This window comes from Dermacentor variabilis, chromosome 4, assembly GCF_050947875.1.
Source record: "Dermacentor variabilis isolate Ectoservices chromosome 4, ASM5094787v1, whole genome shotgun sequence".
Classification (NCBI taxonomy): Eukaryota; Metazoa; Arthropoda; class Arachnida; order Ixodida; family Ixodidae; genus Dermacentor; species Dermacentor variabilis.
Genome location: NC_134571.1, coordinates 72,845,945 through 72,859,773, shown reverse-complemented (window position 1 = coordinate 72,859,773; position 13,829 = coordinate 72,845,945). Strand labels below are relative to the sequence as shown.

The 13,829-nt window shown below is 44.9% G+C and overlaps 1 protein-coding gene across 1 annotated transcript in view; it reads left to right on the top strand.

Moving 5' to 3' along the window:
• The window catches only part of LOC142577818 (MFS-type transporter SLC18B1-like), a 29,678-nt gene extending 16,059 nt beyond the window's left edge, over positions 1 to 13,619 (top strand). The window contains exons 6-14 of the mRNA XM_075687262.1: positions 3,879 to 3,947; positions 4,034 to 4,121; positions 5,548 to 5,693; positions 8,392 to 8,490; positions 9,986 to 10,077; positions 11,026 to 11,121; positions 11,427 to 11,501; positions 12,147 to 12,240; positions 13,406 to 13,619. Coding sequence (XP_075543377.1) covers positions 3,879 to 3,947; positions 4,034 to 4,121; positions 5,548 to 5,693; positions 8,392 to 8,490; positions 9,986 to 10,077; positions 11,026 to 11,121; positions 11,427 to 11,501; positions 12,147 to 12,240; positions 13,406 to 13,486 — 840 coding nt within the window. The 3' untranslated portion in view covers positions 13,487 to 13,619. The remainder of the gene's footprint in view (positions 1 to 3,878; positions 3,948 to 4,033; positions 4,122 to 5,547; positions 5,694 to 8,391; positions 8,491 to 9,985; positions 10,078 to 11,025; positions 11,122 to 11,426; positions 11,502 to 12,146; positions 12,241 to 13,405) is intronic.
• The last annotated feature ends 210 nt before the right edge of the window (positions 13,620 to 13,829 follow it).

The window sequence follows — 13,829 nt, the reverse complement described above, 5'->3', positions numbered from 1 at the left end:
AATTTGGGTGAGGACGTTTGCGCGTATCCCCCTGTGTCGTCGTGCCTTTCTTCTGTCATATTTCTACGTTTACTACCTCAGTCCCCAACTTTGGGGTAGCAAATCAAACGTTATGTGCCGGCTGCTTTCCTGCATTTTTTCATTTCTTCTGCCTCCCTCCCTCTCCGCTTTCACGTGCTTACTTTCTGTCTCGCAAAAGAGGAAAAGTCGTACTAACCAATACCAGGGGAATCTTTTATACCAGTTTGCCTTTTACACCAGGAGGCGCAATTACGAAGTATTGAAACAAAGTTCTGGTTAGGTCACAGGTCCGCGCAGGACGCCTGGGTCTGAACATAAAATTCGACACTCTCGCTGCCGCGCAACTGCAGTTTGCAGCGTATATTTTTAAAACGCCGGGCAGCTCGCTGTGCGACCGAGCTGGTGCACCACTCTCGAGCGCCTTAAGAAGTTGTGGCCTCAGATTCCGAAATGCGCTCGTCGATCTCTGAGCGCGTCCTTCGGCCACGGCAGAAGTCCCTGGGGTAGGCTTTACGTGGATTAGACGCATACGGCCGGGGAGCTTGTGTATCGGCACAGAGAAAAATAAGCCGCAGGCGTACGTTCCCGGAGACGAGAGACCTGGAACTGATTGTGCGGAGAGTCAGAATACGCCAGCAACGTTAACTCGAACGCAGTGCACGACGCAGCGAGAAAGCGGGCTTCTTCTGCGCTGGCAGATTAATTTTGCATTCTGCGTTCAACATTAATCTTGGCTCTTTCAATGATTGCAGCTGGCTGCCCAGATTACCTTACGCGAGACTTTGGCTATACGTAAGCGAACCTGGAACGAGTAACAGCAAGACTTTATCAATAACGTGGCCAAACTTTTAAATTATTTTTGATACTGCCACTCTCAGTGGAGAACATAGCAGGTGGGAATTACAAAGGGATCATTGTGTTTTAAAGCAAAAGAATCGGCATTTTGACCTACGATGGAGGTGATGTTTGTCAAAGCGACGAACTATCCAGCGTACTTATAGGTGAAAATAAGGCTTACATGCGAACGAAACCAGACCCTTCGGCACTGTCTAAAGTTTTTCCGAGCAATGAGTCTATTCTTGGGGTAGGGTTGATGGCAGTTCACTTGGAGATAGGCGAGAAGTAACCTGCCCCCGTCAACAGCTTTACTTGTAGGTGAAAGCAAACGCGCAAACTACACGCTATTTACAAAAGATGTTAGGAGTTAGGATTAAATTATGATTAAAAGCGAAAAGATAAAATAAAGCTATTTGAAGGGCTGTATTGGTACACAAGCTGTAGAAAGCGGCTTAGCAAGTTGTCCATACAAGTGCACAAGTTACTAGTTCGAGGCTATATACATCTGTATAGACATCTCCACAAGTAATCCTGGTCCCATTAGTGATATCTGGTAACATCTCTGCGCAGCAGTGCAGCACGCAGTGAGAACTTTGACGGTACATATGTGGTGTCACGAACTGTTTCACTGCTGTAAGGATACTCATAATGCTGAGACAATTTCACATGACCTCATCCTTTCGTTCGTCCAATAATTTATCATTCGGAAACTCGTGACGACATGTTTATAAAGTCCTCTATCTGTTCACCTAGCAGTGCAAGAAGCGCATTATGCGCAACTATAGCTTTAATGAGAAGGTGGGTCATGTGTTTAACGTGCAGTCAAAGTCGATGGAACATTTACTACGTATATGTTTTAATCAAGCTAGGCGTCACTTTCTTCGCTTAACTTCGCTTTGAATAGATATCGCAATACCAAGCTCCTCGAACAGCGAACGCAGCAACTCCGAAGTGAGCCGTCGGCCTCTCAGCTTGTATATTCAAAAGCCAAGCTGACAGTTGTGCGATGCAAATTATGGCACCATGTAACGACAACGTGCCAAAGCAGCCCAAAGCTACACTAGCGGTGCCCTACCAGCGCAAACCCTGACACCATACCAAAGCCATCGTGCCATGTCGAGTGAAGAGAGCGAGAGAGAGAAAAGTGGAGGAAAGGCAGGGAGGTTGACCAGACGCACGTCCGATTCGTTACCCTACGCCAGGGAACGAGGGTTAAAAGGTGGAGAGGAGATAAAGCATTGATGTTGTCGCATTGTTCGGAGGTGCGCATCGATGCAATAGCTGCTCACAGAGGTCTGTCGACTTTATGAACTGCGTAATAATTCACGTATCGTTTTCTAGACTTATGAGGCATGTGACGATGGTCAAAGTATGCACTTTTCTCACCGCTACTGGTCCTGAATACGGGTGTTCTAGCTTGGTGCGGAGCAGAAGGCGCTGGTCCTCATACAGCGGGGAAATGGCGCAGAGGAAATGTTCGATAAGCTCCCCTCACAACTTTGCCGAGGTGCGGAAAAAGTAAATCACGTCTTTCTCCAGATTCACTTCACTATATGGTTACATGTTTTTAGTTCATGTCTTTACAAGCTCTTTGCTTTCGGAAACGCCCGGCGGCTGCAGTGGGACTTATCGCCCTCGTTGAGATAGGCTTTTTTTGCTTTTACGACACCGTTGTTTTCAGGGCCTGTTCTTCGCTCATTTCTGAAGTCCAGCCTGCTCCGTTCCAACAATCAGTTTCAAAGGCGTCGCGTAAATTCGGGCAACTCTCGAGTCGCCGGAGGCCATTGTGCGCCCATTCCAAGGCGTACAGCGGCGGCAAAGGCGCGCAGTCGCACCCGCAGCGGCGGCCGCCGCCGCTGCTGCTGGAAGAATAGCCCGAAATCTGGGACTCCGCTGCCGGCGGCGACTCGCTGACAGCTTGAATATTCAATTTTCCCATCGTCTCGCAGCCAGGGCGCAACCGGGTCAGCGTCGTGAATGAAAAAAAAAAAAAGAAAAGCTCCCGCCTTCTCTTCGGCCCGAAGAGATTTATCTGCACGTCGCTCTTCACGCACGATGTATCCTTTCTCTTCACCGGCGTTATTCGGCTCGACAAGCGCGGGCATGACAAAAGGTAGCACCTCCACCGCCCTTTCTCTCCGTCGCTCCGCCTCCTCCGCATTCTGTTATCCCACGTCTCTGCTTGTTTGTCATTGTGCGTTCTTTGCATATTCTTTGCTTTCCAGCGAGTCGCTTGTTGTGTTCAAGGGGATACAGAAACGTGCGTCTCCAGAAACTGCAACCTTTATTCGGCTTGCAGCGTCTCTCAGCTTTATACCATCCGTTTCCCGGTGGCGCTTTCCTAAACAGTAAGTCGTTGACTGTCGATGGCAAGAAAGCGTAGTTGACAGGATTTTTCCCGGGTGTCCTTTCTTTTTCTTTCTTCTGTCCATTCAGACACCGGGAAAACATCGAAATTCTTGAGGTGCGCATTGTCACCTGACAAGAGCGCAATGTGTGGGTGCCTGCTACATGACTACGTGCATTGTCGTTTTCGCAGCTGCACACGTGACTCTTTCGCACGTGTGTCCTGAAATACACTGCTATGCGTGTTGCTTCTCGTACACGCTCTAGTTTTCGGGTTTATCTTCCTTTGCTCTTTCTGACCCCACATCATCAGCGTTCGTCGGCCTATTGTATACAGATATAAGGCTGACGCCCGCAAATGGTGTCGTCTACTGTTTTTACAATGTGGACACGTCGTAACAGTAACAACACAACAATAACAAAAAAGCGCAATCCGTGGGCTGCTGGTATTCGATTGCCTAATCGCAATGGAGTTCGCACGATAATTACCACATTTCGAAAGTAACACTGTGCTCTCCTTCATAGTGCTGGTTTATGACCCGTACAAATTCAGCTCACCAAGTTCAGCGTTCACAATGTTGTTGTACTGCTATCTTTTCATTTTTTGCACACTGATGAAAAAAAAGAGAGAGAGAACGTTACTCACTGTGCTATTTGTGTATTTGTTGCGACAGTCAATCCAGCAAACAGTATTTGGCGTCGGTCTTGTTGTTGGTCCCATGGTCGGTGGTTGCCTCTATCAGGTTAGTATTTATTTATTTATTTGACTGTCACAGTCTCAGGCGAGAAATAAACAAATGTTGATGCGGTCCTCTTCCTGCTCCCCCAGATTGGAGGCTTCATGGTTCCGTTCGTGAGCATAGGCGTTCTTATGCTCATCTGCTGCGCGCTTGTCTACTTCCTCCTGCCCGCCACTGGTGAGCGTTTGTCCGTCTCGGCAACTTATAAGCGTGGAAACGCACCCACACACATGGGTACAACAAAGCGATAAATGGCGATCTTCGATGGACGCAATTATCTCTTTTTTACATACGCGGCGCTCAATCGAAACGTGATCAATGATCACCTTTTCAATATTCATTGCTAAGCACTCAGCAGAGGTAAACTGTACGTGCCGAATAAAGTTCGAATAACTAAAGCACGCGTGCGTATACACACGCACCTGCCCACTCCGTGCGCACATGCGGCTTTGCGAAGGTTAGAAGTCCCTGTGAAGCACGCGCCACGGGTGTATCTTCATTGTGCATGCGCAGACAAGCTGACCCCAGGGAGTTAACCTTCTGGAAAAAACAATCGGCTACAAGACGTTAAAAATGCCATATTTGCATTTCATATTTACCGAGAACAAAAAGAAACAAACAGCAGACTTTATTCGTACGCTATGTGTGTACTACTACAATACACTTCGGGATCAGATTCTTTTCAAGCAGAGTGGTAAGATCGCGATGAAGCATTCGCTAGCAATGTCCATGCATCTTTGTTTTCATATATCGTTCGTCAAACCTGTTTGTTGCTTTCTATTTTTTTAGATACTTGCAAAATATTTCGCGCGTGGTAAAACATTACGACAGCTTTCCAATGTATAGCTGTGAATTCGTATGAGCTATAAAACTTGAATGTCACGACCTTCGACCAACGTTGTCAATACAATGGGGAACTGAGCAGCGTCTATGGCCTTCATTCATAGTGCAGGAGCGGACGCTAGGCGATTGCTTGCCCTCATTATACAAATTTTTCTCACCCGGTGGAGTAGGAGAATCATGTTATTTTGGTACTGTTATCTTTCACATCCTTCACTGTGGTTAGTTTTTATTAATTTCACCCGACAGGATTAAAAGCACGAGCGATTTGCCCAAATTTACATTATACTATGAATACTCTTAGTCGTGAAAAGAAAAACGCGTAATGTACTTCTGCTGCTTACAAATTGTGGGTCCCTACAACTCGGAAGTCTTCGTGTCTAGGAACAGCACTATGTCAGTATCGATGTACTGCCGACCAAATATTCAGCCGGCTCGAACGATCACCGACTTTCTGTATATATGCCAGCGCCTTATAGGATTGGAACAGCCTAGTATAATGTGGCTCTCCAATCTGCACAAGCGTTGTGAGCGTGAGCTCAACCTTGACCCTTCCTCAAGCTCGCTCCATTGTAACGCTCTGGAAAGCAGAAAATGCGGCGCTCACGTGAGCTAGCTGAGGATTTGGCCGGCTGTACATATGCGATTTCGTGCTTCACACAAGTCGCCAGCACGCAGGCTAAGAGTAGATTACAAGTGGCCAGTGCCTTTAATGTGCATAGTTGTTCATCAACTCATCTGCCATATATCCTATGCAATACAGAGGGGCCCAACGAGATGGGCCAGAAGACGGGAGACATGCTCAAGTTCTGGTGCAACGCCAGCGTTCTCCTAGACGCGTACTGCGTATTCTGCACGTTCGTGATCATCGGTTACAACGCGGCCGCCCTTGAGCCTCATCTCAGACCGGTACGTTTCCTCTTCAAAGTATTTTTCGGGGTAACCTTCATAATCAAATAAGTTTTTCATTCTGGTAAGATACAGAAAGAAGGACTGAGAAAAAAATACTGTTTTAGAACAGCTAGATTGGTTCACAGCCCCGTAGAGATGTCGAAGCGGTGACAGCTCTTAATCAAAAAAAAAAAAAAAAAGCAGCACGTTCACAGATAGCGTATTACAATAAGGTTATTACACACTGGAACGTAAGAAACATACAAGTGATACAAGGTTCTTAAAAAATATTTAAATCAATACATTACAATCTGTGTATTAATAATGAAGAAAAACTTTTTTTCGGAGATTGAAACCTAAATATTAGATAAATACAATTGAACACAAAATCTCCGAATCACAGCACTGCATATAGTAGAAAGAAAAACCCGATTACAGAACAACTAGATACGGGATATCTAAATACAACTATTCAAACAAATAGATATAAGACTACCGACTTGTCTATGAACCACACTCAAGAATAGAATAATAATAAAGATATGCTACTAGGTATTCGAGGCCTCCAACGTATACGTCACTGCGGATATCCTCATATGAACGATTAAAGAAGTGAAAATTGTTAAGGACGTAGCACTTTAGAAGCGAGGGTAGTCTGTAAGATAGACGTCTTTTCCAGAGTTTAGACGTGATGCGTCAATTTCCCAATTTTCTCCGTGGCGCGTAGGATAGCGTACCCGTCTAATCCATAAACTTGATACCATGGGCAAAATGGTTATGTTCCTTCGTAATTCGAACTTAAATTTCCCACCTAGTGCGTAATTGTATACCTCCTGTACCTCAACTATTCGTGAACTACGAAACAAGAAATTAGCAGATACAGCAAGAGGCGCACTGAAATTATACCTAATACATATTTTTCTCGACTGCATGTTTCACTAAAGTGAACAGGCCAATACACGCACGACCTGAGCTACTTCCGGATATTTGGTCTCCTGATATTTGGTCTCCTTCCGGATATTTGGTCTCCTGAGTCTCCTGATGCACGGCGAAGCACTGAAATGTTTGCCGCAATGTTAAGAGCATCGGAGAATTAAGGGGCAGCACGGACCATGCCACAGAATCTGCTTTCGATGATCCAAGATTTCTAGAACCATCTGAGAGCCGAGTTGTTGCGTACTTAAAATTATCAACATAAGGGGGCTTCTGTTATCGCTTGTAGTCTTGATTCTCGAATAATGTCAACTTCATCTTTTATAACTTATCGCGTTGCCTTTTGTGGCTGAAGTACTGCAGTGGTGGAAGGAAGACATTGGTGCCTAAAATTACGGCGTTTTACGTGCCAAAACCACTATCTGATTATTAGGCATCTGTAGTGGGAGGACTCCGGAATAATTTGGACCACCTGGGCCTCTTTTACGTGCACCTCAATCTAAGTACGCGGTTGTTTTCGCATTTCGCCCCATCTAAATGCGGCCGCCGTGACCGGGATACGATCCCGCGACCTCGTTCTCAGCAGCCCAACACCATAGCCACTAAGCAACCACGGCGGTATATTGGTACCTAAAAAGCGACACAGCTTGTCTTACGTTTTGCGCAACCATAGACAACGAAACCTTAAGCATGCAAGTCGAGATGTTACCGTTGCACACAGTTTCACAAGAGTTACCCGTGCAAATCACGGTTAAAGATGCTTAACCGTGATTTGCACAGTTAACTAGAAACTGTGTGCTTTTAAAGAGGACGCTTAAAAATAGTTTGTTTCGATTTAGCGGTAAATGTGAGAGAAATAGGTTAGCAATACGTTGCACCTCTTTGAGCTCTCGAATCCAACATTTAAACAGTGCTCCCCCCAATGCGAAATGTTTTTCAGCTCATTCGGCACACATCCGGCTTCTTCGAGGAACGACACGTTAATGACGGTATAGTGCGGAGCCATATATATATATATATATATATATATATATATATATATATATATATATATATATATATAGATTAGAGAGAGAGAGAGACTCTTCTAAGCTCTCCCATCCCTTCTTACCTCTACCACGTGAATGGCTTGCCATACTTCCCGCATATACTTTTTCTCATTTTGACACTCCTACTGCTAACACATTAAAAGTGCTAGGCTCTGAAATTCATAATCCGCGACCTTCCTTATAGATAGCGCGAGGACGAACAAAGAACAGAATTTTCAGCAATGACAACTTTTGTGGACGCGTGGCATGCATAATTTTTGAAGGAGCGTGTGCTCTCACCGGCCCGATCTTGTGCTTTCTCGGCTAACTATAAAATCTGAAGCGGCCTTCCAGTGAAAATTTAAAATGCTTAGTAGATTCACGGGTGCGTTGAGATGAATTGTCGCATCACCATAGAACGCCGACTGGTGCAACGCAGGATAAGCGAGAGTACTTCAGTGGGTTAAGTATTCCTCCGGTGTGTTTCCACAGGCACCTCTCCTATGTCGCAAACCACGAAGTATGTGTTGGTACCCCAGGGTTGGTTCGAGACAATTGTGAGCGCGGTGGCACTAGAGACTGGTTGACACTGCAGAACGATTGGACCGTGCTGTTCGCCGCAAGCGCGTATGCATGCCTTTGACTATGCCACACATTGGCAAGAAAACTTGTTATCAAGTAAAATAATGCCACTATCTGCCCTTTCGCGCCTGCGATGAATACGGGTGAAATCTTGTGCTATGTGATCATTGCAGTTCAATTTGGAACCGTACATGGTTGGCATGGTATTCGTGCTCAATGGCACTGTTTACGCCTGCACTGCCTGGATTTGGGGAAAGGTGGCCGACAAAACGGTGAGCTTTTTTTTTTCTCTCTATTATCTGACTGTACTCGCCACAACTGAAGGAACCGGTTGAAAACGTTAGGTGTTTTAAGATCCTTAAATTTAGCAATTATTATCGCTAGAAACGCTCATTTTGTAAGTACCCTACCGATCGGCGTATATAAGACAACGCGTCATGTCGTTGCGGTCTGTTGACGAGCAGCGAAATAGTTATTTTTGTCTATATTTTTTTGCTTGGCGAAGTATTCCCTTTGAAGTACTAGTCTGGGACAACAGACTTTGTAGAGGTCAAAATTTTGATTTTGCCACACTTAATAAGCAATAACGAAACTTTACACCTGAGCGCCGTAGGGTAGTACTACCGCAGACAATGGCGAGAGAATGGTTACATTTCCAAATCAATGCTTTAAAACAGGCAGTTACGATCCACAGCTAAACGAGCGGTTATAAGCCCGGTTGACAGAGAACCGCGCGTATCCTTGGTCCTTTCATTCACGGTGTCTGAGCGGCGCTTCTGCGTCTTGTGACCTGCTCGAGTCATACGTTTCAAGAAAGTAAATTAGAGTAGTAGTTTTAGTAGTTTGTGCAGACTGCTTAGTGCAAGAGTGAAGCGAGGAGAAAAAGGGTGAACGAGGTGTGATCCGTGCTTGAGACCCCCCAAGTGCTATAGAGGAAGGCTTGGTTCGCTCCAGGCCTAATAAGTTTGACTTGCTGAGATTTAGATGCCCCTTGAATATATCTGTGTCCTGTTTTGAGACATTATGTGAACTTGATCCTGTTACGTTGTTGCTTATAGAACAATGAGACCATGGTAAAATAAGTAAATGAAGGGAGGGCTATCCCAATCGTCGAAAATAAACTCTAATGACTAAGGAATGTAGGGAAAGAGGGAAACAAAAAAGGGAAAAAGCCGAAAAAAAGAATAGCTGCGGAATCGAACATCATTTAACTCAGGCGTAGCCTGCTATACAATATGCATAACCAGAACGCGCTGTATCAGCGACACGCGAATGTCCAGTCTCAGCTCACGTTACCAAAACAATTTCCATCCGTACAGTCCTGGCATGAAAGAACGAAATGCCAGCGAAGAGTAAAGCACGTTAAAAATGCTGCAAGTTCACATCAACGCCTACGAATTCAAATACTGAACATATTCATAATGAATCGTCTTTTAATGAGAGTGCATAAAGTGTGTTATATCGTCCATCCTACTTGGGCCATAGTTCTAACTTTTGTAAAAAAAAACGGTGTATTTAAATAATGCGTACAGCCAACTGTATACAGAAGCTGCATGTTTTTAAACAAAGGCAGGGTCACTACACGAAGTGTCCGCAAGGAGAGCGGAAGAATAAAATGATGTGCCGCACTTTCCGAGTATTTTCCGTGCCCTTGTATTAGTAGAAGGCGTTATAGAATGGTCAACAATGTGTTTTAGACTTGGCAACCAACGAAAGTAATTTCTCCGCGCACACTGGTCTGCTAACTCGTGCGCTTCCAATTTGCAGGTCCGCACCAAAGAGCTCTGCGTTTTGGCCTGTATCCTATTGTGCACGAGCTTGGTACTGATCGGACCTGCCCCTTTCCTTCCGTTCCCAACGTGCGTATTACCTTAAGGATGTCAGTCGTATTATACGGTGCTGTTGTAATACAACTGAAGATATGCAGTGGCCATGCCTTTTTTTTCCCCATAGATAGAGAACGAGAGAGACAGTTAAACAAATATATATGCATATATAGTGGTCCAATGTACAGTTGCATTACATCCAAAATAAACTTCGTACAAATCTATTGGAAATGCTATTGTCAACCACGGACGCGGAAGCGGTGCCGAACACACCTTGCAAAGACTAGACCTTCCACTGGGTTTGCAAACTTGTTTCCTACTGCACTATGGCCATCCACAAAAATGAATTGTTAATGGCGATAACTGATGAATTCTGCCAGCACGTTTCTAGTACTCACTTAAAATCACAGTAGCACATGGGAGGGTGCCGAATTCGGTTGTGCACTCTCGCCTGCGTATTGTTAGATGCCTTAATAAGTTTTATTTTGCACTTCCCGACAGAAGCACTTCCTGTCTATAGTACGGTGCCATACAGCTTCCGTTATTTCGACCCCACTTGGAAGATAAGAACGCGGTTGAATCATGTGCTAATCAGTGGGTACTGTCGAAGTTTCAGTCGACAAAAACAATAAAAAAAATACTTATAAAGGCTGACGAAGCAGCAAGGTGAGAACTCATTGTTTTTCACACGTGTTTCTTCTCATGAGTTGAAAATTGCTGTATTGGTGATAAAGCTTAAAGTCGCATATGACATGCGCAATTACAGCAGAGAAGAAAATATATATTACAGGTTTTGTTCTTAGCATGCTTTCCCGAATGAAGGAGGCTGTGGTTAAGGTTTGGGGATACTTTAAGCAGCAATTTCTGAAACACCCTGCTTGTGTGCGTGCGTGTGTGTGTCAGTAGCACATACGTACGACCGTGGTTAGGTCGAGACGCGTTACAATCATTCGTGTGTCGCACCACTCGGTCATGTTTCAGAGCTATCTGGACCGTGATGCTGGCCCTCGGGTTGTTCGGTCTTGGCTCTGGTGGCACCATTGTTGCCTCTTTTGTCGGATCATTCCGGGACACTTTGTGAGTATGTTACGCAGCAATCGGTGTTTGGTTTACAGTGCTGGGAAAATATTGGCTTATTTTGAATTCTTTAACCAATCTTCCTGTGAAGTTTAGCAAGGCTTCAGAGCGACGTTTGCCTTTGTTTGCCAAAATCCCCAGTTTTCCACCTTCAAAGAACGCCGAATTAATATATTAGTCAAGTGAAGTTAATAGTTAAGTGTGAGGTATCAGGGAAAGACTTTCGCAACGACGTGTATTGTTTATGGTTCTGTGGAAAAATACACGTTTTATTATTCGGCTTTCTTTCTTTTCACTGGCTCTAGAAAAAGAGGATTTCCGGATGACCTGTCAACGTATGGCCTGGTGTCTTCTGTATTCACTGTGTCTCATTCAATGGGGTACGTGCGAGAACTTCGTCATTCGCCGCGATTTCAATTAGTAAAACGTTCAGTTATGTAGCTGGCCGATGATGGATGCTTTCCCACAGATTGATCCCTCGTTTTGTCGTTATTCACATCGAATAGATTAAATAATCTGGGCTTTTTTTTTTTTAGAAATTAACCAGTCTGCTTTCAAATTTCCTCTGTGTCATGAAGCTCTGGGGATCCATAGGCACTGATGACACATGGGCCGTTAACCGGTCCTTTCTTGCATATTTATGCACACGCACGAGCGTAGGCACGCGCAGAGAGAGAGAGAGAGAGAGGATAAAAAATAATTGTGTGTGCTCCAGTCAGTTCACGCTTCGCTACTAAAATACAACATAATGCGTAATATACAATGCAAGAACACAATCAGTGAGAGTCTTATCTACGAGGAAAGTTTGTTACCCTTAACTTGCTATGTTTCGATAAAAGACAAGCCCAGCGGAAACACTTCGTATGCCCACTATACACAATGGTAGTTTGCATTTGCTTTTTGCTCACTGTATTTGTCGTTTCGTGAACCTTGGCTGTTAGTCAACATAAGCGAACACAATGCTGAGTGTATAGACTTAGCGGGCCGAATGCAAACGGTATCTTCGCTCAACTTGTATCACGCAGAGCATTCGTTGGACCCACGCTGGGAGGATACCTCCTGGACTCCGTGGGATATCGGATGGGCACCATGGTCCTTCTGGGAAACGAACTGTTACTTGTAAGCATTCACGAAAGCTCGATGTGCGTATGAGAAGGCCTGTGATAGCTGCTAGCTTCCGCTTTCGATTAGCTTCGAGTTGCGTTATAATGGCATCTTGAAGGAAAATTGATATAGAATTTTCGACTTACTTTCTTTCTTTAGCGGAGGCCCTAGACTTTGTTCCTCAGAAAGTGTGTGTGTCGTGACGTCATGAAACAGAAAATGGTCACGTGGGAACAGGAGAGCGCGTCGTTTGGCAGTCGCTCCGACTGGTTTTTCTGTGGTTTGCTATGCTGCTGCATCGGGTCGCGCCCCGAGCGGCAGCATAGCAGACGACCGAGCGAGCGGGAGCTAGTACCAAAACGTCGCGATCACCGTATGCATATATATAGTTGTGATGTACTGCTCCGACGTGACCACCTCCTGTCACGGCGTCGTGACACGTATACGCTCTCCGGTAAACGAACGGAAACTGGGTCGTAGGACAGCTTTCATATTAAATTACTCAGCGCGCCCTGAGGCTTGTCAGCCTATTTTCTAAGATATCGACGTCCGGCACCTTCGCTGAAAGCAAGAAATGAAAAGTCTAAAATGTCATGTTTGTTGTGGCTGGTGTGGTGCACACCTTGGTTTCATCTGCAGTAGCAGAGAAACTTTAAACTTGAGGCAATATGAAACTACGCAGGTTCATGTCATGTGTGTGTGCAATACACAATATTACTTTCGTATGCACACGGTGCCAGCGACAATACGAGCGCGCTGTACGGGCACATCGCTTGCCATTTGCTTGTTTGCTGTTACATGAGAATTTGTGTCGTTTCACTATGGCAGTTCAATGCGGATGTTCACTTCAGTCGAAATTCCATAATTAAACTTTGTAACCTTATCACCACAAACAAGAAAATACCGACGTGACCTTTTTGTGGTGCGGCGGGGGCGGTTGTCTGTCAGACAATTGGATCAACGGCACTCGTGGGAACACTTCGTAGCTAAAGCTAAACAGGCCTTCCAGAATCATCCGGGCATGCAGCAGTAATTAAACTGCGCCTCAGAATCTCAATGACCGTTGACACATTGTTAAATATCGGATGTTGTAGTGCCCGCTAGAAACGTTAGTCAAACGGGTTGCAACTAGCTGCATATATTCATGCCAAATTTTTTTTCTACATATTCCATGTTGCAGATAATTGCTCTGTGCATCTACATTGCGGTCCATCGCCAGCGTTCCCAAGATCGGGAGCCCCTTCTCAAGGAAGCCACGTGACTTAACAGCTGACCGAGCTTTCTTACTAGATCGAACACTTGTTGAAGGTTATTTAGCTGACGTGTTTTCGTCGTTTTTAGAAGGTTCTGCCCTATACCGTTTTACAGTATACATTAAAGAAACATAAGATGCATCCGCGTTAGCCGTGCTCCTTATTTCTCCACCAACATATTATTCAACATTCCGCATGTTATATCGCTCAGTGCGTGCAAAACTTTTTCCAATTTGTTATTAGTAAAAGAGTCGCCTATTTTTACTTCTGGCACATTCGCATGGACATTTAAAACGCTTTGGTCGCGTTACAGACATCGTCTGAAAAGTAAATAAGCTTTAGTGGAAGTAT